The sequence below is a fragment of the Osmia lignaria genome, chromosome 12, assembly GCF_051020975.1.
Source record: "Osmia lignaria lignaria isolate PbOS001 chromosome 12, iyOsmLign1, whole genome shotgun sequence".
Lineage (NCBI taxonomy): Eukaryota > Metazoa > Arthropoda > Insecta > Hymenoptera > Megachilidae > Osmia > Osmia lignaria.
The window spans coordinates 3,153,459-3,174,952 of NC_135043.1; the positions used below are offsets into that span (position 1 = coordinate 3,153,459).

At 32.8% G+C, this 21,494-nt stretch overlaps 4 protein-coding genes across 13 annotated transcripts; 1 reads left to right on the plus strand and 3 right to left on the minus strand.

The window, feature by feature from the left end:
* Window positions 1–716: 716 nt before the first annotated feature.
* On the minus strand, window positions 717–3,040 carry Psn (presenilin). Of its 2 annotated transcripts, none has more exons than XM_034321299.2 (7): window positions 2,599–3,040; window positions 2,270–2,520; window positions 1,975–2,184; window positions 1,689–1,909; window positions 1,357–1,611; window positions 1,016–1,263; window positions 717–948 (listed from the first exon to the last, which is right to left on the minus strand). In XM_034321299.2, the coding sequence occupies exons 1-7, from the start codon at window positions 2,731–2,733 to the stop codon at window positions 793–795; spliced, it is 1,476 nt and encodes a 491-aa protein (XP_034177190.2). In that variant the 5' UTR covers window positions 2,734–3,040; the 3' UTR covers window positions 717–792. The 2 variants fall into 2 exon arrangements, with proteins under 2 accessions (XP_034177190.2, XP_034177189.2); XM_034321298.2 differs by having other exon boundaries at window positions 1,324–1,611; window positions 2,599–3,039.
* Window positions 3,041–4,161: 1,121 nt separating this feature from the next.
* LOC117602804 (putative Rho GTPase-activating protein CG5521) lies at window positions 4,162–17,280 on the minus strand. 8 transcript variants are annotated; one of them, XR_013063154.1, is made up of 29 exons: window positions 16,943–17,280; window positions 15,779–15,889; window positions 15,564–15,581; window positions 15,176–15,347; window positions 14,468–15,103; window positions 14,101–14,395; window positions 13,670–14,040; window positions 13,386–13,608; window positions 13,111–13,318; window positions 12,897–13,028; window positions 12,291–12,527; window positions 11,660–11,850; window positions 11,481–11,579; window positions 11,120–11,404; window positions 10,919–11,044; window positions 10,679–10,846; window positions 10,419–10,475; window positions 10,020–10,130; window positions 9,789–9,947; window positions 9,535–9,714; window positions 9,102–9,465; window positions 8,875–9,023; window positions 8,629–8,804; window positions 8,101–8,560; window positions 7,701–7,987; window positions 7,488–7,624; window positions 7,018–7,196; window positions 6,619–6,907; window positions 5,845–5,984 (listed from the first exon to the last, which is right to left on the minus strand). XR_013063154.1 is itself a non-coding variant. In XM_076691198.1 (28 exons), the coding sequence occupies exons 1-28, from the start codon at window positions 17,046–17,048 to the stop codon at window positions 5,824–5,826; spliced, it is 5,718 nt and encodes a 1,905-aa protein (XP_076547313.1). In that variant the 5' UTR covers window positions 17,049–17,280; the 3' UTR covers window positions 4,162–5,823. The 8 variants fall into 8 exon arrangements, 7 of the variants coding, with proteins under 7 accessions (XP_076547313.1, XP_076547311.1, XP_076547312.1 ...); XM_076691198.1 differs by lacking the exon at window positions 6,619–6,907 and having other exon boundaries at window positions 4,162–5,984; window positions 7,071–7,169; XM_076691196.1 differs by lacking the exon at window positions 6,619–6,907 and having other exon boundaries at window positions 4,162–5,984; window positions 7,071–7,196.
* Window positions 17,281–17,638: 358 nt separating this feature from the next.
* Window positions 17,639–20,833, plus strand: CysRS-m (cysteine--tRNA ligase-like protein, mitochondrial). Of its 2 annotated transcripts, XM_034321297.2 has the most exons (8): window positions 17,639–18,005; window positions 18,079–18,374; window positions 18,445–18,643; window positions 18,758–19,020; window positions 19,096–19,232; window positions 19,309–19,431; window positions 19,524–19,778; window positions 19,847–20,833. In XM_034321297.2, the coding sequence occupies exons 1-8, from the start codon at window positions 17,758–17,760 to the stop codon at window positions 19,886–19,888; spliced, it is 1,563 nt and encodes a 520-aa protein (XP_034177188.2). In that variant the 5' UTR covers window positions 17,639–17,757; the 3' UTR covers window positions 19,889–20,833. The 2 variants fall into 2 exon arrangements, with proteins under 2 accessions (XP_034177188.2, XP_034177186.2); XM_034321295.2 differs by lacking the exon at window positions 19,847–20,833 and having other exon boundaries at window positions 19,524–19,840.
* On the minus strand, window positions 19,853–21,354 carry Non3 (Ribosome production factor 2-like protein Non3). The gene is made up of 4 exons (XM_034321300.2): window positions 21,180–21,354; window positions 20,953–21,085; window positions 20,292–20,876; window positions 19,853–20,217 (listed from the first exon to the last, which is right to left on the minus strand). The coding sequence occupies exons 1-4, from the start codon at window positions 21,200–21,202 to the stop codon at window positions 19,996–19,998; spliced, it is 963 nt and encodes a 320-aa protein (XP_034177191.2). The 5' UTR covers window positions 21,203–21,354; the 3' UTR covers window positions 19,853–19,995.
* Window positions 21,355–21,494: the final 140 nt, after the last annotated feature.

Genomic DNA, 21,494 nt, shown 5'->3' on the forward strand with positions numbered 1-21,494 from the left:
CTCAAAGTGGTGAAAAGAATATTTCTTAAACTTGTACTTGAACTCCTGTTGGTTAATGTCGAATGAAACTCATAGCAATACTTAGTGTCATTGAAGTGAGTATCTTAAAGCTTGTGATCAATGATGAATGATCTATGGCTGTGTATAAGCGGACTTCAAAACCCAAGGAATAATCCTGGACGGCTAGTGGTACTAGTAATTTGTAGCCGCGAGGTCTGTACATTTAGCAAATTGTTTAGATAAATATTATACCTCATATTTCATATTGTTTCCGGTAAAAGAATGGACCGATCATCAACTGCTTTTTTTATACTTGATCTATGCGATCCATGTTCTCTAAATGTAACGACACACAATAAATTCTCATAGCTCAATCCATTTAATTATTCTTAACTGCTATTTTACTCGCTACCCGTTGTTAATGTAAATAAATTATATTAGTAACGTGTAATGGATATCAGATAAATACAATTGTCATTTATTATTTCTCTTATCCAGCTTACAAATGTAAATTTGTATTTTTGAGCATTTTCATGACATTAGACTCTTAACCGATGTAATTGTTCAGTAATGAATACTTATCGTTAAAAAATACTGGTTCATCCAGTTCGTATAACGCACATTTCATGTTGATTTGTACCATGTTACAGGATGATCGACACATCCGAGATACAGGATACGAGCAATAAAATTTAAATGAAATACGAAAGCTAGACGATCGTAAGAGTAAATAGGCACTATCCTTTTGTAATAAATTATGATGAGTAATGATAATGTAGATTATACCTACAGTTAAATGAACACTTGTTCGCTTGCTAATTTATCCGCAAACGGTGCAACGATTACCCTGGTAGCAAAATAAAATGTTAAACCAAAGGCGATGGATATCGGTAACGCTGGCAATGCTTTCTTGAATATAGCCAGCAGCAATAAAGTCAAACAAAGTCCCTGAAAATAACAGATAATAATGAAACTTGTGCAATTTTTCATTTGAATAGAAACAACGAATACTTACAATTAAAATGGCAACGAAACATGCCAAAGTTGTGTTCCAGTCACCATAACTGGAAGCTTTACCGACTAAAACGCTGTAGAATATGAAGTCGCCCAGACCTAATTTCACTCCTCGTTCCTCCTCGGTTACAGCAACTTGTTGTTGCGTTTGTGTTTCACGTACAGTGCGATTATCTTGCTGTCTCGAGCTTTCAGTCAATGACGCAGAATTGTCACGTACTTCTTGCGCTCGTCTCGCACCCCGGTCACCTAGAAGGAAATTTATTGTTACCTTTAGTAAAGATATACTAGGCTACATTTATTTATTACCATGCGTTTCTATCCATTCACGAGTAAATCCACCTTCTTCTGCATCTCCAGATGCAGGATTATTTTGATTGTCAGCTTGACCCCGTATAGAGTACCCCGCGTTTTCATCAGCCGCAGAATCACTGCTAGTCATTGTTGCTGCTTGCACATAACCAGCATAAGTCATAGTGGCTGTGTACATAACTGTAGACGAATAAATCAGTGCAGGGAAAATAGATTCGTTTCGTTCCTGAGCGATTTCTACGAGGACCCTTAAAGGACCCTTTGGTGATAACACAGCAATTAAATCTAAATACAAAATATCGTGAAAGATTGCGTTTCATTTATGGTGTTTTTTTTTTCTTTTTTTAATAAATGCAAATTACCCCAAATGCTGATAACAGCTAACACAACCCATGTTGTCCATTCTGGCAAATGTTTGATAAAAACCAGTGCCATTAGAGCTGAGATGAAAATAAGATATGCCTGTTGTAATTGCAAGGGACCTTGCCAATGTATACATATCATTCCAACTACTCCAAAATTCCATGAAACTATTCCTAAGGTGATCAAATCCATTGGAATGTTGTATGCTTTTAATACTTGCCTGCAAAGAAAATCATAGTTAGATAATGAAAAATTATGTTTATTTAATAAAATAATTATACCTACTCGATGAAGAGAATGGAAAAAAGAGATAATAACAATAAGGAACTTATTATCAACCACCCATGGATAGCTTTATAAAATTTGTATTTATATAAGATAATAAGTATCACAGTCATACACACAATGACACACATGAGTATCAAAGCATTGGCAACTGCTTGCCATGCTTTCGTACTTGTGTCACTACTGTCTTCATGAAATGGAGTATATACTCTGAAACAAACATTTAATTATACAGAACCAGGTCATTTTTGTTGCAAGATATAGATATACACAAAATATAGTTTCTATAACTTACAAGTATACTCCTTTGGTTGTATAGAAATTTATAGAACTAATGGTAGCAACTACGACTAACATACAAAGAGATACAGGCACAAATAATTTGATAACGTGTGCTGCTCCATATTTTAACTCTTCTTCCTCTTCGTCTCTGTAATTCCTTGCTCTACTTTGTCCGTTATTATTCGGTGTACCCCTTCTAGCTGAAGTGGCATTGGTGGATATACCTGGTGTTTGGATGTGTACTTCGGGAACACCATTTTCAACCTGCAATTCGAACGTTATTAAGCTAAAATGTAGTCTTAAATTTTATGAAATATATGAAGGTTAATAGCAGTGAATTACCTCTTCGTTACTAATCCTTGAACGCCTTTTTCGACCAGTGACCAAGCCCAGGTCGTCCATGCGAGATTCCGCAACGTGACCGTCCATTAGGCTTGTGTATTCGTCCGCCGAATCGTAAATATCACTCTCAGACATTCATCAAAGCTTATGCTTGTAAATAAATTGACGTAAGAACCCTTTGACAGCTCCTCATACGCCTTTTCTTTTTGTACTTCCGCGCTTTAATCTTTCGTCACAATGTTCCACGATTACATCTAATAAACTACCTTATAAAAATATCTATATAGTCGATATCTATGTGTTCAGGAGTGTTTCTAAGAATCTATTTACTATTGAAAAGTGAGAACTAAAAATCTTTGACCACTTGATAATGCTTATAAATGTTACAAATAAACCGTACACCTGATGGCAGCCATTTTACCACATTTTACAAGGTGATTCATTTTCTCGTTCCCTATAGTTGAAAATGGGAAACTTAAGAAGAGCGCAATTTTAAATTCAAACCTCCATAATAATCTGTAAGCATATGTTCAGTTAAAATTGATTCATTATAATTTTATTGTGCAATAAAATGTACATTCCATCGCAGAAATGTATACAATCAACACGATATCAGAGAAATTTTTGGATAACGAATTTCCATTATAGAAGAATCAAGTCAATTCCAAATACCGCCTCTACAAACGAATCGTTTAACTTCTTTTTACGAATTGTAAGTATATTTATACGTTTTCTATTCAATTGCTATCGTTTTCTATATCAACTATAGACTCTGCAATGTTTGAATTTCATATAACATACAGTTTATCAGCAGAAATTTTATTAAATTTTATTTCAAGTAATCTAATTGTTACTTTACGATTCGCAGATGCCGCTAAAAATGTTCCCATTAATTCGTGTAATTAAAAAATTAAATAGATCTTAGCTAGATTCTATTTGCCAAATAAATCGGAACGAGATGGCATGTAGCTTTCCTTTCAATTGTATAAAATAATTATACATACATGTAGATATATATTAACTCTGTTTTATGTTGATATAGACAAGAATCGCAGACTTGTATCCTTCGTAGACTTTCTCCGTTTTAATATACATAGTAACATCTTCATACAAGTAAAGAAATAGGTAAAAATTATATAGTACAGATTATCTTGCATGAACAGTTAATATTCGTATTGGTGATAGCTTTTACACACAGACATTTGAAAATGTAAAAACAAAAGGAAACAGAAACTTACAAAAAGGAATTGAAGAATGTAAATTTAAGCAATGTTATGAGCAGAAGAGGCACCGCATTATTTTCTTTAGTGGTAATGCTACTCTTACATTTTTCTCACAGCTTACATTTGCTAAATTTCATTCCAAACAGTTAGAAATATTTAGTAAGAAAAATAGTTCAGTATTATGCTAATAATATTAACAGCAACTTGTATATTTATAACATAAATAATAGCGAACAATTGTTATAATGATATTGATGAAGATAATTAATTAAGTACAATATTTAAATATGATTCATAAAAGCATCTTTATCAAGAAGTTCATCTTCCATTTCTATACGTATATATGCATATATATATGTATATATATGTATATGTATATGTATATAGACCAATACTTTTGTTCAATAACATAGCGATACAATATTTTGCAAAGAATAATTTCCATCAATGACTTGAACGTCATTCACGGGCTTAACAATTTATGTACAATACATATACACGACTCTCAATCTACTTCGTTATAAATTAGTGAAAAAATAATGCTGCTTTGGCCATGGTCTGCGTATCGGTAATATTTACCTACAACTTCGTTGCTAGATACCTACACATTCGAATGCGACTTTTTTCCTGATAATCTTCAAAATGGTCAAAAAACTCGTAATGTTTATTTATTACAATTTCAACTTGAATACCATTATCAATATTCATCATAATATATCATTTCTCTCTATACTCTGTTCATATCGACAGCGACGAATAATATTAATACTTTGATTATTATCACTGTGCTCAAGATGAATTTTTTTTTTTTTTTGAAGCCAAAGTTTTATTCTTACTTTCAAAACTTTTCTCCTTTTTTTCTCTCTCTTTTTTCATCCTCATCAGTGTTATTCACTTTTGACACAGTATTTAAAATATTTCTATTTTACGTATCGTAAAGCACCAAATGCTTATAATTTTGGTATGATAACAAAAGTGTTCCCTAATTGATTTCCTGTTCTGCAACAATGTACAGGAACCAAACAATCATTTATACACTTAAGTTGTAAATTTCGATAGGAGATTGTCGAATTTAAATACAAAAGACAAGTGGAATGCTTTCATCTTTTTTTTGAAAATATATCTAAAGTACTGAAATAATTGATAATGAATAAGATATAGAAAAGATTGTTGTATGGAATGTAATGTATAAACATATTTAAAAGACCGTGATTGTACCACATTTACCAGAAATATTTCATCGAAATTAAACCGATATGAGAGGTAAAGTACAAGTTATTACATTATTAAGAGACACGATGTTGATTCGTAAAACTTTGACGTTAAAAAATAACATTTGATTCTTATCAACTCTCATAGACTCGCATTCAGCGCTCGTATATGGTAATCATGTTTCATTTTCTTATCATCCAACTACATTACAAGAAATTGAGTTATCTTTCTTTTTCTTACGAAGGCATGTAACATCGAGGATCTCATTATTTTTAATATAAATTAAGATAGAAGCTTTAATTGATACAATCGTTTAAGCTTACCTATTCAAGTACAAGGGTAAACTGATCTTAATAAAGTACTGTACAATCAAAATAGCTGTCATGTGACGCTGATCAGTGTATATAACAAATCTAGTACTATTGTATAATCTATGATCAGTTAAATCTTCTCGTATATTTACGTTCCAATAAATTAATATTCACGTTGCAACAAATAAACAACGATCTGTACATTTAATATAAAAATTAAACCTAAGGACGGAAAACAGAAAACGCTAAGACTAACTTCAGATATCTCATACCCACTGCAAAAGTAGCAGGTATTCTGAACCTATCATTTTAATCCTTAACGTGTCTACTATCTGTTGGCGCATAGAGCAGTGAACCATGTTGCTACTGCGATGCATTGTTTAAAGAATTCTCTTAAATTACAACTTTTTAGGATATGACCAAACAACCTCTTGTGCAAAAGTGTTCATTTTCTTTATGGTACTCTCATAGAAAATTCCTTATTTATATCTTGGACTGTCAGGTGGTGTGGATTGAGTGCTCGTCCGCTGTTTCGGTCCAGTTTTAAATGACATCTTTTTCACAGGTCTAGGAGAAATTCCATGGAGTGCTGTACTCTCCGGTGTGTCGTTACTAAACCACACTCTACTCCCATCAGAAACTGAAAACAAATCAGAACATATTTTAACTGACATTGCACGTTTTGAAATTATACACAGGAATTAGTTACATACAGTATATAAAATAAATGCAATGGATTTATTATAATGTGCAAATGTATAATAGCAAAAATTAACGTGCAATCTCTGATTTAAAAAATATGTAAATAAAATGCAGTCTTTATCATTTGTGTTTATAAAAAAAAATTATAAAATGCTAATTTCATAAAATAGATTAAGCTAAAAAAATCGAAGTGTTAAACTGTTTGCATAATTTTTTTATATGAAAAAACTGATGTAAGATATATATATATATATATACACTGAATGTTTGAACTGTGATGAGAAGATGAATGCCTGTATTTACAAATAGGCACATTCATTTGCAACTATGTATTTAACTGAAAGCTAGTTACAATGTACAGTGCCATGCAAATATAGTATTAAAAGCCTAAAGTTATGTTCTCGTTTTCTAATTAATCTACTCTGTTTCAAGATGCTACGCTATATTTGTAGAGTACTGTACATTATCTCATTCTAGTAAGCAATATTAACTAAAATGGCACATGTATTATGACAAATATTAAAAAGATATTATCCATCTATGTCTAATATGGATGTAAAAGTAAGTTTTACCTCTGAATAGATTGTGTAAGACTGTTAAACAAAAATATAATTAAGAAATATGGATATTAAATAAAGACTAGTTGGAACATATTTAGCCTCAGTCTTGTTCCGCAATATACAATACCTCAATACAAGTTTGCATATTTTATAGTATCATCATTCGTGTATATTGAACATTATGTTTATTTTTTATATGTAATTAAAGAGGTTGGAGTTTACTGGGTAAAACTTAAAAACCAGTGTATAAATTCGCATAATTACGAAAATATTATAACATATAGAACCACTAGCAGGTAATCTAGGAAAAAATAATTAAAAAAAGTAAAAATAAAGGAATATTATATATTTTGTATAGACCAAAAATATTGAAAAACAGCAAAGAAAAAAATAAATAAATTATAATACTACCTTGTTGGGTGGTGTTACAAGGTGGGTGGGGGTTAGTGGACTGAGTTAGTCACCTCTATTCGCGCGATTATCACTGCTCGCTGCTGAAGAACTTCGCAGACCCGATCGACCTTGATGGGAATCTATAAGGGCTGCTGCGAGGTTTGACGATGCTGTGGATTGCACGCTTGTTGTAGAGCCTGACAGTGTGACATTGATAATAATAATGACTGACATCTAAATTCATGCATAAACTATTGAAAAAGGTTGAATTTTCAGCTATAAGCTGATCACAGTTTCTATGTGAAAAGAAAGACTATTTTTTTTTTTTTTTTTTTCATTGCTATGAAGATAAAAAATGTGTGCATTGAGATAAATTACAAATAAACGTGGTTTGCACTTAACTATAAAACTATTTTAAGTTAAAGTGTTTCTATAAATAAACAATCAAATTTACAGTTTGTCCTCCTTACTAACGTATGCAAACTAACCAGATACAGAAGAAGTACCACTGAATGGGCTTGGTGGTTGTACCGGGGAATATACATTAGCTGTAAACTCTTCAAATGTAGTAGCTTCTTTATGATTTCTCATGACAGTATCGATAGATCTTGCTCTCTCCTCATAACTAAAATATTTCATAAAAATATTTATATTTAATCCACATTAAATAAAATTAGTAAGAGAAAAAGTAGCACGCTTACTAATGCTGGTACAACATAAGGGTAGATCGTTTTGCTCTACTTGCTGCCAATGCTGTTGTTCTGACTAACCCGGGCAAAACTTTATCTTCCACGATGCACTCATCGAATAAGGGTCCAAAGAATGGAATCTCTGGCTTTCGAGAAATTTGAATTCTGTACAATTTATTATGCAACGGATAAATTACTATTAAAACATCGCAAAATTCAGTTGGTATAATGTCTCGACGATAGTCTCTCCAATGCTCGGACCAAACTATGTGAATTTCATCGTTACCTAAGTGCCGTGTCTGAAATCATTAAGTATTGGGTATTGTAAATACCATAATAAAGTAAAGTATTTGATCATAAAGTAATGGATTCTAACGTATCTTTCCTATGAATCCACATAAATAAAGCTTACTTTCTGTAACAAACTTTCAGGACTATCGGAAGGCATTCTCGTCGCTACATGAAAAAGTATCTCCGTGAAGGATGTAGCGAAATAGGGTGCTGTTACTCCGGATGCTTTACCAGGTATAAGACCTCCAAGAAAACCTGTATGCGATTCGAGTTCCACTTCCCACGCCAATCTCGCGACAAAGCTTTCGTATTCTTTACTAGCAGTGACATTACTTAATATAGAATTCTTATCCTCTTGACCCTGGCTAACGTAAATCACCGCTATTTTATGCGTTTCTCTGGATCGTTGACTGTCGAGATTCCTTAGTTCTCGTAGAAGCTTTTCATTCTTTGACAACAAATGCAATTTTGTACGTTGTTCCCAACCCGACAAACCTAAGTGCGAAAATAAAAGACGGCAGTGATGAAAGGGCGCTGGAGGTGGTCGACACGATGGCGGACTTATCGGCGACGCGCACATGCTGAAATAACATTCATTCATAAATTATCGATAAGGTCACAATTACATCTTCAAATACCGATAATGTACCTAATATGTTGATTCCAATTATTGATATGCTCTTGTTCCGCATTTCTCTGATTCAGAATAGTTGCGATGGTTTCACTTTCAAGATAATGACCCTGTGGCGGATTAGCAGGCGCATTAAGGGCTACTTCTGGATTAGTTAGTACTTCTGGACTTGTGTGTCCTATATATTGTAAAAGCTGAAGGTATAGGTATAATATTAATACGATATTCTTTATGCAATAATCTTTTTTAAATAGTGAAACATACATCATCCAAATTATCCATATCACTTGCAGCATTTGCAAACGTAGGTAGTATATGAGGTTCGCGGTGTCTTATTGTATGCCGAGGTGTACAAGTCTGAGATGTTGTGACACTGTTCAGATCTTCTATTTGTACTTTTGATTTCCACTCGACTAGAAATAATCAATCGATTTAAAATAAGTTTCATTGAAAGACAAAAGTTTGAAGTTTAATAAATCTCTATTAATTACCGTGTTTTGTAAATGCTATTGGAATATCGTCTTCGACAAACGGTTGACTGTATAAAATAGAACTATCCCAAGATGCTTTCCCTGCTAAATCCCTCAACAAAACCCTAACCAACGATGGAGCTGTTGTTAATCCAGCAGTAACACCTCCTCCAGGTGCATCTAATGCCGCCAGTTCAACGAGTGACATTATTACGGAATTCGATAACATTAGTAATTGTATATTTGGTGCATGAAAAATGGCAGAGGAAAGTTCGTCCCCGTCGATGCCGGGTACATCATCTAATTCGACGACTAGCGAAGATAAGCGTGCAGCTCCGATACCCATTGGAAAGTGTCCCAAATGATTGATCAAATGCATCATTACCTATGAAACTCAAATGTTAATGTATATTCTTAACGAAAGAAAAACCAGACCTACGACTTATGTACTTACCATTTTTGCTGCTAATTGAACAGACTGAATATTTCCGCGTCGAGGCGATTTCATGGAAGTTTCATCAGCCAAGTTATCCAAAGTTATATCAGGATCGAAATCATCATCTTCATCTTCGTGACTTTTGTTCGATTGTGATGCATCATTATTGATTTTATCTTTCACTATATTATCCAACACCTGCGCGTATTCAAATTATAAATTTATCGTGTTGAGTTTAGCCGATAAAATATATTTTATCGTGTGCTACTAACCGAGAATAAACTCATTAATAATGGTTTCCCTTGAAATACTCGTAACAAAACATATGGGCCAAGGTGCATAGCCCACTCTCCCAAACAAAACAACATTGATATTATCAAAGGACCACGTTTTTCTCGTGTATTCATATATCCAAGTGTTTCTGACAAAATCTGAAATATGTAAACATACAATTTTATATAGATGAATTGAATTTTAAAATAATAACTTTGTAAATAACTTACTTGAATTATTTTACATGGCACATTTGGGTACAATTCTAAGAGAGTATCTGCTTTATCACATAACAACAACAGGGAATCACATGCCACTTGAGCGACAATGGCATGATTGGCCTATTGAATAGAGAACAATTTTAATTGAATTATTATATTCGCATAACGTTATCCTTTTATTTGCATCAACTAGTATTACGTAGCAAGCTGTTAATCACTAACAAATGCAAGATATAATTGGATCAAGGATATGAAAATATCCAACATTTTACACACACAGCCGTGCAATATAAATCATGCTATGTTGATATCCTTAGGAAGACACGTAGACATCAGTCGACAGGTATATACTGTAACAACACATAATAAACGGTCGACACATTGGTTAATTAACCCAAGAAAAACTACCTGATCCATTAGTGGATAACAGAAACCAGCTCTCCGACGCTCTGCCCTTTGCATCCGCTGTCAATCAAACTCAATGGAATCTACTACTACTTTTAACTCAAACAATGTTATTATAGATAAATTTGAAGAATATTCGCTATTTAACTATATTCCATGTACAAAGTATTAAATAAATATAATTCAGATCTACTTTTCATAACATGCAAAAATACCTTTTAAGCCAAAGAAATTTTCTCTGTAACTATCTACCTAAAACTTACTTTAAGCGCTAAAAGAAGAACCGTGACAGATTCTGGTATCCGCGGGTGTTGATTTTTGTAGCACAGTTCTCTGTACACAAACATAGCAATACTTGAAAGTGCCACGCATCTTGCAATACCGGTTGGTTCTCGCCTACAACTTCTTAAAAGAATCGTGATTATATGTTCCTAAAAACGAAGTAATTTGTATTAAAAAATTTAAGTGGACTACTGATATAAATAAATGCTACATTTTATTACCTTTGCATCTGGGCATGTCATGGTTACAATATCTGTTGAAGTAGGTTGCAACACAGGTAATTTAATTGTTGTGGCAGGTAATGACAGTAATGATCCAATTATTGAAACAGCCTCCGTCCGTGGTGCCTGTAATGATATTTATATCATTTTTATATTCTTACAATATTGTACCATTAAATTAGTATGAAATATTTATTATACCCCGATATCCTGACTGCTCAATATTACATTAGCAGCGTGAATATAATCCAAGATTAAAAGACTAGACCCAGGAAGATTTAAACTGAACAATCTAGGACCGGTATACTTGACCAGTACATGTAATACTTTACTGTCGTTACTAACGATACCGTTATGTACCGCACGATAAAAAAGTGTCAAGTGTTGTTTTGGTAAATTGATATCTTGTGGCTGTATTGTTAAAAGGCAGATCAAACGGTATGCTGCCAATTTACCAACTTCGTACTGACTAGGAAGTTGTATCGCCTAGAAATAGGCAGATAACGTTAAATATCTGAGAATATTCAAGTAATTCTAGTACAACAAATAATGTAGTAGAAACCTTGAAACACCATGGAGCAATTACTGTTAACGGCGGTATAAGTTCTGGAGCTGGCGGGGTTACTTGATTGTCCCCAGATACACCTTGATTTAAACGAATCTATATAACCAAGAAGATAATATAAAGAATAGGATGAACATGTTTTAATTAAAATATGGAAAATTAAACGAGCATTATACTTTTATAAGGGTTTGTGTCAATTGGACAAGGTAATCCATAACTTGACCATGAAGAGTCGGATCCTGAATATTATTTACGTCTCCTAATGCCGATAACATACGTCTCCACAATACAACCGCTACATCAGGTAACCATCCTCGGACACCCCCACCTGCCATAACAGATCTTCTTTCTGATGCATCATTAGTGTCTGCAAAATAATTTATAATCAAACCTATCAAACTATTCAGACTATACCAAAAATTAAAAATGAATAAAGAAATCAAGGTGCGCTCCAAATAAAATGTTTCTCGTCGCTTGAATTCAAAAATTTATTAGTAAGTGTATTACAAACAACTGCGTATATTTTTACTATGCAAGTATACCAGACTGTATGATATAAGTGGAAAACAATTTTCATATAAATAGAATCGTTAATATACAAAAAACGTAAGCCAAGCGTATTGAGCAAAACAATAAATTATTATTCAGGTAATAATCTATTTCATTGTTAGTTTTACATTATGAATTTTGTGCAGCAAATAAAAAACACATGAAAGTACTCTGACATTTTAAAGATGTATATGTATACGTTGTTATGCAATTAAAAATGATGCTTTGATATGAAACAATGGCAAATGGTATACTTACCAATACTACTGCCATCAATGTTTTCTATCTGTATGGGACTGTCTTTGTTGCTGTCAACGCCGCTGCTAGGCGTCGGAGAAGGGCAACGTGGCGATGGTGGTTCGCTATCGACTATAACAACGCTGTCCAAAGATTTAGCGCGTCTGTTGGGTAACATTTTCCGACCAACTCCTGACGATGATGTTGAACCACTTGATAGTAGTCGCGCCATATCTTGCTCTATTGATAGGGGGAGTACTGCTCGCGTGGAAATTGTTTACACTTAGTACACAAATAAGCCGCAATCACGGGGTGTAATGTTTGTATAAAAAACGATTTAACGGATAATTCGTCGTGTAAAATTAGGAGAAAGCACGGGTAAGAAGAATGATGCGGATAAGAGGATAAAAAGAAAAGAATGAGACGAAACAAGTGTCTGACCGCTGCCAAACTAAGTTATTTTTAAACCAGACTCAGCGTCAAAGCAAAAAAATAAGAGACAAAGTTATAAATAAACTGCACGCACTATCAGCAACATAGATGGCACTACCAAATAATAGAATTAATAGAATTAATATATATTATAATGGAAAATAAGTGGAATTCGATGATCAGCGAATTGCTTACCAGGGATACCGCTATGCACTGTATGTGTACGATGTCTATGAACCTTTACGCGTGCTTTTCCATTGTATATATTATTATCACTTGCACTGCGTGGAAGAGGTCGTACTTTCCTTAAATCTCGCATAGGGTGGTCTATTGAAAATAAGTATTTTACGTGTAATAATATTTTAAAACAGTTGAAGATCACAAAAACATGTTATTCCGTCTTTTTTACCGGTAACATTTTCTTTAGAAACAGCATTGTTATCTTGGTCAACGCTTCCTTTGCGTGGGGGTTGAACGCTTCCTGTGGATGCAGCGCGGCTTCCAACACCTCGACGCTTTTTAGTTTTTTGTTCGCTCAATCTATCTAATGGCAGATCGTTTAGATCTAAATTGTACACGTGTCTGGCAAGTACCCTTGTTAAAGTATCCAATGTTTTCTGTAATGCAAACGTAAAATACAATTTCACTGTTTCCATCCTCAGCGGGAAATTTAATTCAACATACCGCCCATTCTCGAATTAATTCCTCCCATTGTGTTAACGACGTCAAAACTTCCAGAAACTGATCCCATAACTGAGTAGAAATAACAACGTTTAAATTCGCTTTAATCCACGTAACGATTAAGGTCTGAAATATAGCAGGTGCAAGTTTGCCACCGATGCTCTCTTGAACTTTGCGTCGAGAAGATTTCTCGTTTAAAACAAGCGATGTTATTTGCAACAATACCCTAATGAATAAATAAAAGTATTAATCTATTGAATTATTTTGTTATTTTAAAGAAGATATACCTAAGCAACTGTTCCCAAGTAGCAGGTTCTAATCTAGAATTCATTACGACGTATCGGTAAACATTCAAAACTCTTTTGCAACTATCCGTCTGTTCTTCGAGTAATGTTAAGGACGCGTTGGGTCCGGAATTTTCTAAGAAAAATACATTAGAAGCCTGGGTGATGAATACTTGTAAAACATTCTGTAATCCTGCTCTTATAAATAAATTTTCTCTGTGTATAGCACCAAGATAAGAGTCGTTCCTTAATCTCGTCTGCCGATAACTTTCAGACGGACTTTTATCGATATCGTTTGCATCTTTTTTGGTATTATCTTCTAAATCTCTTTCTTTGTGACTCTCCAATGGTTCTAACATGAATGGTGGGAGTTCCTGTAATAGTAAATGACAATTATAGGGTCATTAAAATAATAGTTTTATGAGATGACTTACATTCATTTGGATCCAATCCTTATAAACGGCTATAGCCTTTCTTATAGCACCAGCATGATTAAAGTCCAGCAAAAACGATTGTCTATACAATTCGTGGACAAAATTTACATTATCTCTGTTACCGTATAAAACTTCTCTAACAAGAGTAACTGCTGAAACAGTACTATCTTCCTGATTTTGATTCTCTTGTTGAGATACAGTTGATTCAGGAGACAGCGAAGTAGAATCAACTGCATTTTGAGTAACCGAAACACGACGAAGTTCTGATTCTGTATTCTCTTCGTTCGGAGTTGTGCTAAAACAGAAAATTTTTATATTAAACATTATTTTATATTAACGAATTGAAGTTCTAGCTTTATTATAATACCTATGTGAAAGATGTGCGACACGAGCATCCTTTCTAGCGACATGGGTGAAGCTAGCGATCCATTTAATTAAAGCAACTTTACATAATACATAATTATCTTGACTCTGATTCGTTGGTTTACGCATCGTAGGCAATTCTAAATTCGGTTTGTACAATGAGAAATTATCATCGAACTCAGGGCAAATATAACGAAGATACGTAGCTTTAAAACGTTCTAATAAAAACTGAAAAGTCTTGTGCTGTCGCGAAGATTTATCTCGCCATTCTATTTTTACAACCTGAGTAACCATAAATTCAAGTAGTGCTTCTAAAAATCGAACAGTTTCATTGTCAAGAGGCTTTTCCCCACTTTGCGGAGGTAAAATGGGCCCATTGTCCACAGGAGTGACAGGACACTGACTGGACCCATTATCGTGAAAAGTACTTTGTGACAATTGTGTATCATAAAATTCTCTCTTATCTTTATCATCACAACCAATTACTTTAGCAAATTTATCCTTCTTCCCATCTATCTTACGTTCAGACTTGTAAGGAGATGGTTGCTGAGGTGGAAAGCCTGGTACCAAGCTTGCAAACATCTGATGAATGTGTTCAGGTGCATTTTCACCAAGTGCTTGATACCACAAAATAAAATACCTGAAATTATACATGTATACAATGTACTGTAATCAAAATATACATATATGCACTACATTAAACCTAATATACCTTATAGCTTCTCTTCTAAGTTTCCAACTATTACCAGGATGTAAAAGTTTCTGCAAAATCCTTGCCAGACTATGACATTGCCATCTTCTGTTAAGAAGCTCAGGGAGAAGAGTTAAAACTTTTTCCAAGAGCTGCAATACCTGTTCCAATTCCTCCCTGTGTGCTTTATGCACTATAAAAAAATATTTTCTTAGTATATAACATTTAGTCATATAAGCTATATGTATATATTACTTTATCACTAATAACAAAATAAAAATAAAAAAAGCATAAGTCTATGGAACTTCTATGTATAGATTAATCATAAAGCCATTATACTTGAGCAATCAGATGAACTCAAACTTGAACATGCATGGGATATGTATTTTATCACCTGTCTATTACTCACCAATGTGGAAGGAAAGTTCTGGCAGCAAAATAGAAAGAAAACAAGCAAACTATATGTAATTTTAATTTTAATTTTAATATAATCAGAAATACATATATTGTTATAAATAAAACTGCAGTTACACTGACAGAAATTGCAGTCATATTCATACTTGTATGCAAGGCAAGTGTAATTTACATTATTAGAATATAAAGTATCTGTATTAAGAACTTTACCTCTTTGTCTTAAGTTTGCTTCAGCCGACACAAAACAATCATATAGAATAAAATACACATGGCTGAAGTTGCCTTCAAAAAACCCCTTTGCTTCATCAGTATCCACATTTTCTATAAAACATAAGTACAAAAACTGTTATGTACTGTAAATAATCTACATGTTCATTTTATAAGATAGATCATAGAACCTCTATTACATCATCATTGGTTTTGAGTATCTGTACTTATGTGATAAAATTTTATTAATATTATTATGTATGTTCATACAACTGTAAGTATTACTCTCACATATAAATAGGTAATCATAAAAATAAGTTTATACAGATATACCTCTATAATTTCATATGAAAAATAAGAAATACTGAAGGGATAAAGAGAAATTTTTATTATTTTTTAAAGTTATGTAATGTATACGTATAAAAGTATGTTATTATAAGCAACTACAGAGAAATATTTGCCACTGAATCATATCTTTTTTTTTGTAAACGAGTCAATTAACAAGTAAGCTGTAAATGCTTTCATTGACTGACAAGACTTGTACATGCAAATGCACAATATTACATGTGCGTAATAATAATGTAACATTAGATGGATTTGGAGGCAATGGTAGACTGGTTAATGTGGTCATGTGGTTTGGTGATTAGATACTATCACTCAATACTACACAATTACAATATATAAATGTATGTAAATAAATGATTCTGTTTTTCAAACAGGAAACTCTGTTTTACTGATTAAACTTCTGTTAAAGCAGAGTAACTGTATATCTTGAATTTGGTGTTACAAATCAAATATTGTTAGTATTGATACCAATTTATTATTTTAATAGTATATTAAATTAAAAGAAACATGTGTGTTTATATTGGAAGATACTGAAATACTACAGCTGTTGGTAGCAGAAGTAGAACAGATTCTAGGAAAAGTGAAAAATAATCTAGTCGTATTTTTGACGAAAAATTCCAGAACTTCTACGACAGCATTAAAACTGTCTCGCTGCTTATGTGTAGGCGGCAAATGCTAACAAAATTGGCGCCCCTCTCCTTTAACTACCTTCGTATTCATTAACTAGTACCGTACAACTGCTTGTTAATTTTCGCCACGGATTAACATTAGCTTATATCATGGAACGGCAGGAATATACGAGACAGAGGAACACTGGCTCACCTAGTACGATCTTAAGATGCTTAAATCGAGTTGCGCTATCCTTTTTAACATCCTGAATCTTCAGTGTTGACTTTTTGACGTCTACATGAAGTTTTTTACTGAACATGATTCAATGCGAGCCGCCGGCGGCCGCGACGACAAGAACTATCATCGATGGTGTATAAAGTGGTGCTCATGGATACAGGCCGACTAACTCTGCACTGTCACCATGTCAGGGAGTCGAAAAAGACAGCCCCTTTTATCACAGTTCGGCGTCAAATTTCGCGAGCGCACACACCTCCGATCAGATGTATGTACGTGGCAGCCATCTTGACATCCTCGGCGCGTACTGCTCATAACCTGTCGGGGCAATGACATCATCATTGCACACTTAATTTATGTTTCCCTCCCACTTTATTTTCTAGCCCACGTGGAAACAAACCCACGCATTTAATCGCATTTCACCGATTCATCTTATCATTATTGTACCAACGTTACAATTTTCTCATAATTAATTTTGACGAATAATCACTGTTGCTTTCGGAACATTGAAACTGAATTTTTTTTAAAGATGCCGCTCTTAATCTGTTATATCAATTCATGATAACTGTGATTAATATACTATCATGTATGTATTTATTTAAATTTTTTAAACTAGATGGCGGCAATCATTACTTTCTATGCGCAAGTCATATAGGTTATAAAATTCAAGGTAAAGAAGGTTACGTCGGGTTAGGTTAACTATCGAAGTAAACAGTATTTATATATGTACTTGCATGTAATAAAAGTAGAAGTTATTTTTTTAATTTTACATTCAAATAATCAAAAGCATTCAAATGAATATGTCTATGAAAAATCTCTTTAACTACAAGTTACGGGAATTATGTTATCGTTTCGTACATGCTGAAACAAAACAGAAGAAACCACCGCAGTGGTTAAAACCCATTGGATACGAAACAAATATTACAATATATAATACCCTGACAAAATGTAAAGTACCATTAATTTTGAAGAATAAAAATGTTCTTAATTGGTATGTCTGTGGTCCAACTGTGTATGATTCTGCACATATTGGGCATGCAATGTAAGGCTTAAAATCATTTAAAATACTTTATACAATGGAAAGCTGTTGAATAACAAAGAAATTTATTTTGTAGGACTTACATGAATTTGGATATTATTAGAAGAATATTATCAGACCATTTCAACATAAATACTATAATGGTCATGTGTATAACTGATATAGATGATAAAATAATAGCAAGTTCAAAGAAGAAGCAACAAAATTATCAGACGCTTGCTAAACATTATGAAAATGAATTTATAGAAGATATGAAAATGTTAAATGTTATCAAGCCTCACTTGTATTGTAGAGTCACTGATTATATACCTGAAATTATTGAATTTGTTAATGGTATCATAAATAAAGGCTATGGTTATGTTACAAAAGATGGTAAAACTAATTAATATGATTATTGAATTATTATGTTACGTTTATTAACAAATCATTTTTGTTTCTACAGGTTCTGGGTATTTTGATACAACTAAATATGACCTTTATGGAAAATTAGGAACCCCATACCCAGAGAGTAATCATCCTGAAAAGAAATCAGCAACAGACTTTTGTTTATGGAAAGCAGCTAAACAAGGTGAACCATTTTGGAAATCACCATGGGGTAAGGGAAGACCAGGATGGCACATAGAATGTAGTACAATTGCAAGGTAATATCTTCCTGTAAAAGAAAAAAAGGAAAAAAATATTGCTTTACGAAGATGAATTAGGAAGTTATTTTTCTTTACGTAATATACCTACATAAAAGCTTGTATTTAAATTAGCACAGTTTTTGGAAATTGTGTGGATCTCCATAGTGGCGGAATAGATCTTGCATTTCCACATCATGAAAATGAAGAAGCCCAATCATGCTGTTACCATGAAGTACAGCAATGGGTGAACTATTGGTTACATTGTGGTCACTTATTTTTAGATGATACAAAAATGTCAAAGAGCCTGAATAATACAATTAATATAAGAGAATTTCTTGCAAAATACACAGCGAATCATTTGAGAATGCTTTGTTTACTTACTAATTATAGAAATGGTATGCTATCAATTTTTATTGACTGATTTATAAACATCGAATATTTTTTAATTAAATATTCATTATGTTTTTTAGAAGTTAAATATTCTGATGTTATACTGACGAATGCAGTAACTACATTACATAAAATCGAACATTTTATTACCGATTGTGAGAATTACATTGCAGGAAGATGGAATGTGGGCAATGTTGATGAAGTTGCATTGTTACATGTTAGTTTTTTATATTCTATCATTTTTATGTAAATGCATCTAAATGTGGAATGTATAATATTAAAATTGATTACAGTGTTTGGACGAAACAAAAAGTAGCATTGATATTGCATTAGCAGACGATTTTAACACTGCAAAAACCATGAAGTTACTTCTAAACTTAATTGATGTAGCGAATAAAATGTTACATAAACCTAATGTAAGTAGAATCTTTGTAATTTTGAATTAAAATTTGACTGTTAGTTTATAATAATAACAGTATTAGAGATAATATTGTTTCATTGAACATAGGACTTTAATAAGAGAAGTATACCAGCAATAGCTGCAGTGTCAAATTATATATCAACAATGTTTTCAAGATTTGGTATTTTAAATTCCTTGACAGCAGAAGATGATGATAGAATGAACAATATCGTAGAGCACTTTGTAAAATTCAGAAGCGCTGTTCGAAATAGGGCTTTAGAACAAGATGTAAAAGACAAAATCATACTAACGGCATGCGACGAAGCACGATTAAATCTTTCCTCTTGTGGAGTAACAATAAAGGTAAATTATTTGAATAATTTGCTTCGTAAATGCATTTCATATGCAATGTAATTTTATTCTACTTCTAGGACCAGAAAAGTGAAACTATTTGGAGTATTAAAAAATACTGAACTCGGTTTTAACCAAAAGTTTGTATTGTAAATTAATAGTTTTAATAAAAAATTATATTTACACTTTTTTTACGCTGATTCTAAAGGACGTCTTTGCGTTAATATTATTAATCGGCTGAATCAGTAGTATTCTTAGACCTTTTTGAACTGTCATCACTGACTTGAATTTCTGTACTTTTTCGTTTCATTTCAGCTTTCTTTTCTGCCATGGTTTTCTTAAGTCCTTTCATCTTTCTTGTTTGAATGCTATTAAGATTCTGTGCCCCGACATGTATACGACCGAAGGTTGTGCCAAGATTATCTGTAGAGACATTCTTCTTCTTTTTAACCTATGATTAAAGGAAAACACAAATGAAAATAAATAGTTAATAAAATAAATTATTTTATGGAATAATAATTTTACCTTCAATTCTTTTGGCTTCTTGCATGCTTGTTTAAAGAGATCTTCAGAAGCAAGTTTAGTACGCCTACATACTAAATCTGCCCTTGGTCCTATTTCTTCCAATTCGATCCTTGGTGTTCTACAGTCAGACTTTTTCAAAAGTATCCTATAACTTCTTAACATTATTTTATTCTCAACAGCTGTGAAACTGAGAACATGCTCAAGACCTTGTAATCTAATCTTTTCAACTGGCTCTCTTTGAAACATATCCACAAGGAGGTTTTTAATTCTATTAAGTTCATGATTATTTTCAAAAAGTTCTCCATTAAAAACTAACAAAGGTTTAATTCCCTCTGAAACTTTTGGAATTTTAAAGTCTTTTAAACCTTTATAATTTTCTACACCAAATTCTGCCATGTCTAATAATGTATGCTCATACATTCTTCCCAATACAAGATTGTGAGGACGTTTTTTATTATGTAAAGCAAACATGAAGAGAGGAGCGTTATACTTCATAGCAAATTTTTCAAGTAGTGTTACATCTTCAAATGGTAGTACATCATTCTTCTTTTGCAATAATGATGCATCTGGTTTCTTCAGAGTATACTAAACCAAAATATTTATTTTGTCAGACATTAATTTAAAACACATTTTATTACTAATTTCTTTTAATTTAACTTACCAGATCTTTCATAAAATCCAGTACTATCGCAGAACTGTTTTTACCTTTGTAACACAGAGTTTGTTTAGCACCTTCTATCAATTTCGGTTCTTTCTTTAAAATAGCTCTTTTACCTCTATGGGTAGTTGGTTTTCTGCAATATATCAATAATATTTTAAATTTTATAAAAATCTAATCTTTTAACATAACCAATGTATGCCACTTAGGTACAGGCTGACAATACTCACACTATTCTGTTTATTACAGGCATTGTGATGTGTATTTTAGAAACTACTCCTTTTTAAAATAATAAAAATATTATACTTTGTAAACAATTATTTCTTGATACATGTCGCAAAATACTACACGTGTTTTTGCCAGTAACTATTTACAGACATATATGTACATACAAACAAGGACTGGCATGGACTGAACATCATTTGTTCTCAAAGGGTCGTGAATTTGTTGCTCAAAAACGAGCGCCACCTGCTCTATCCTAATATAAAAATGTGAAACACTTCGCACTACACACACAGTCAGGCGTTGACGGTAACAGAAGATTG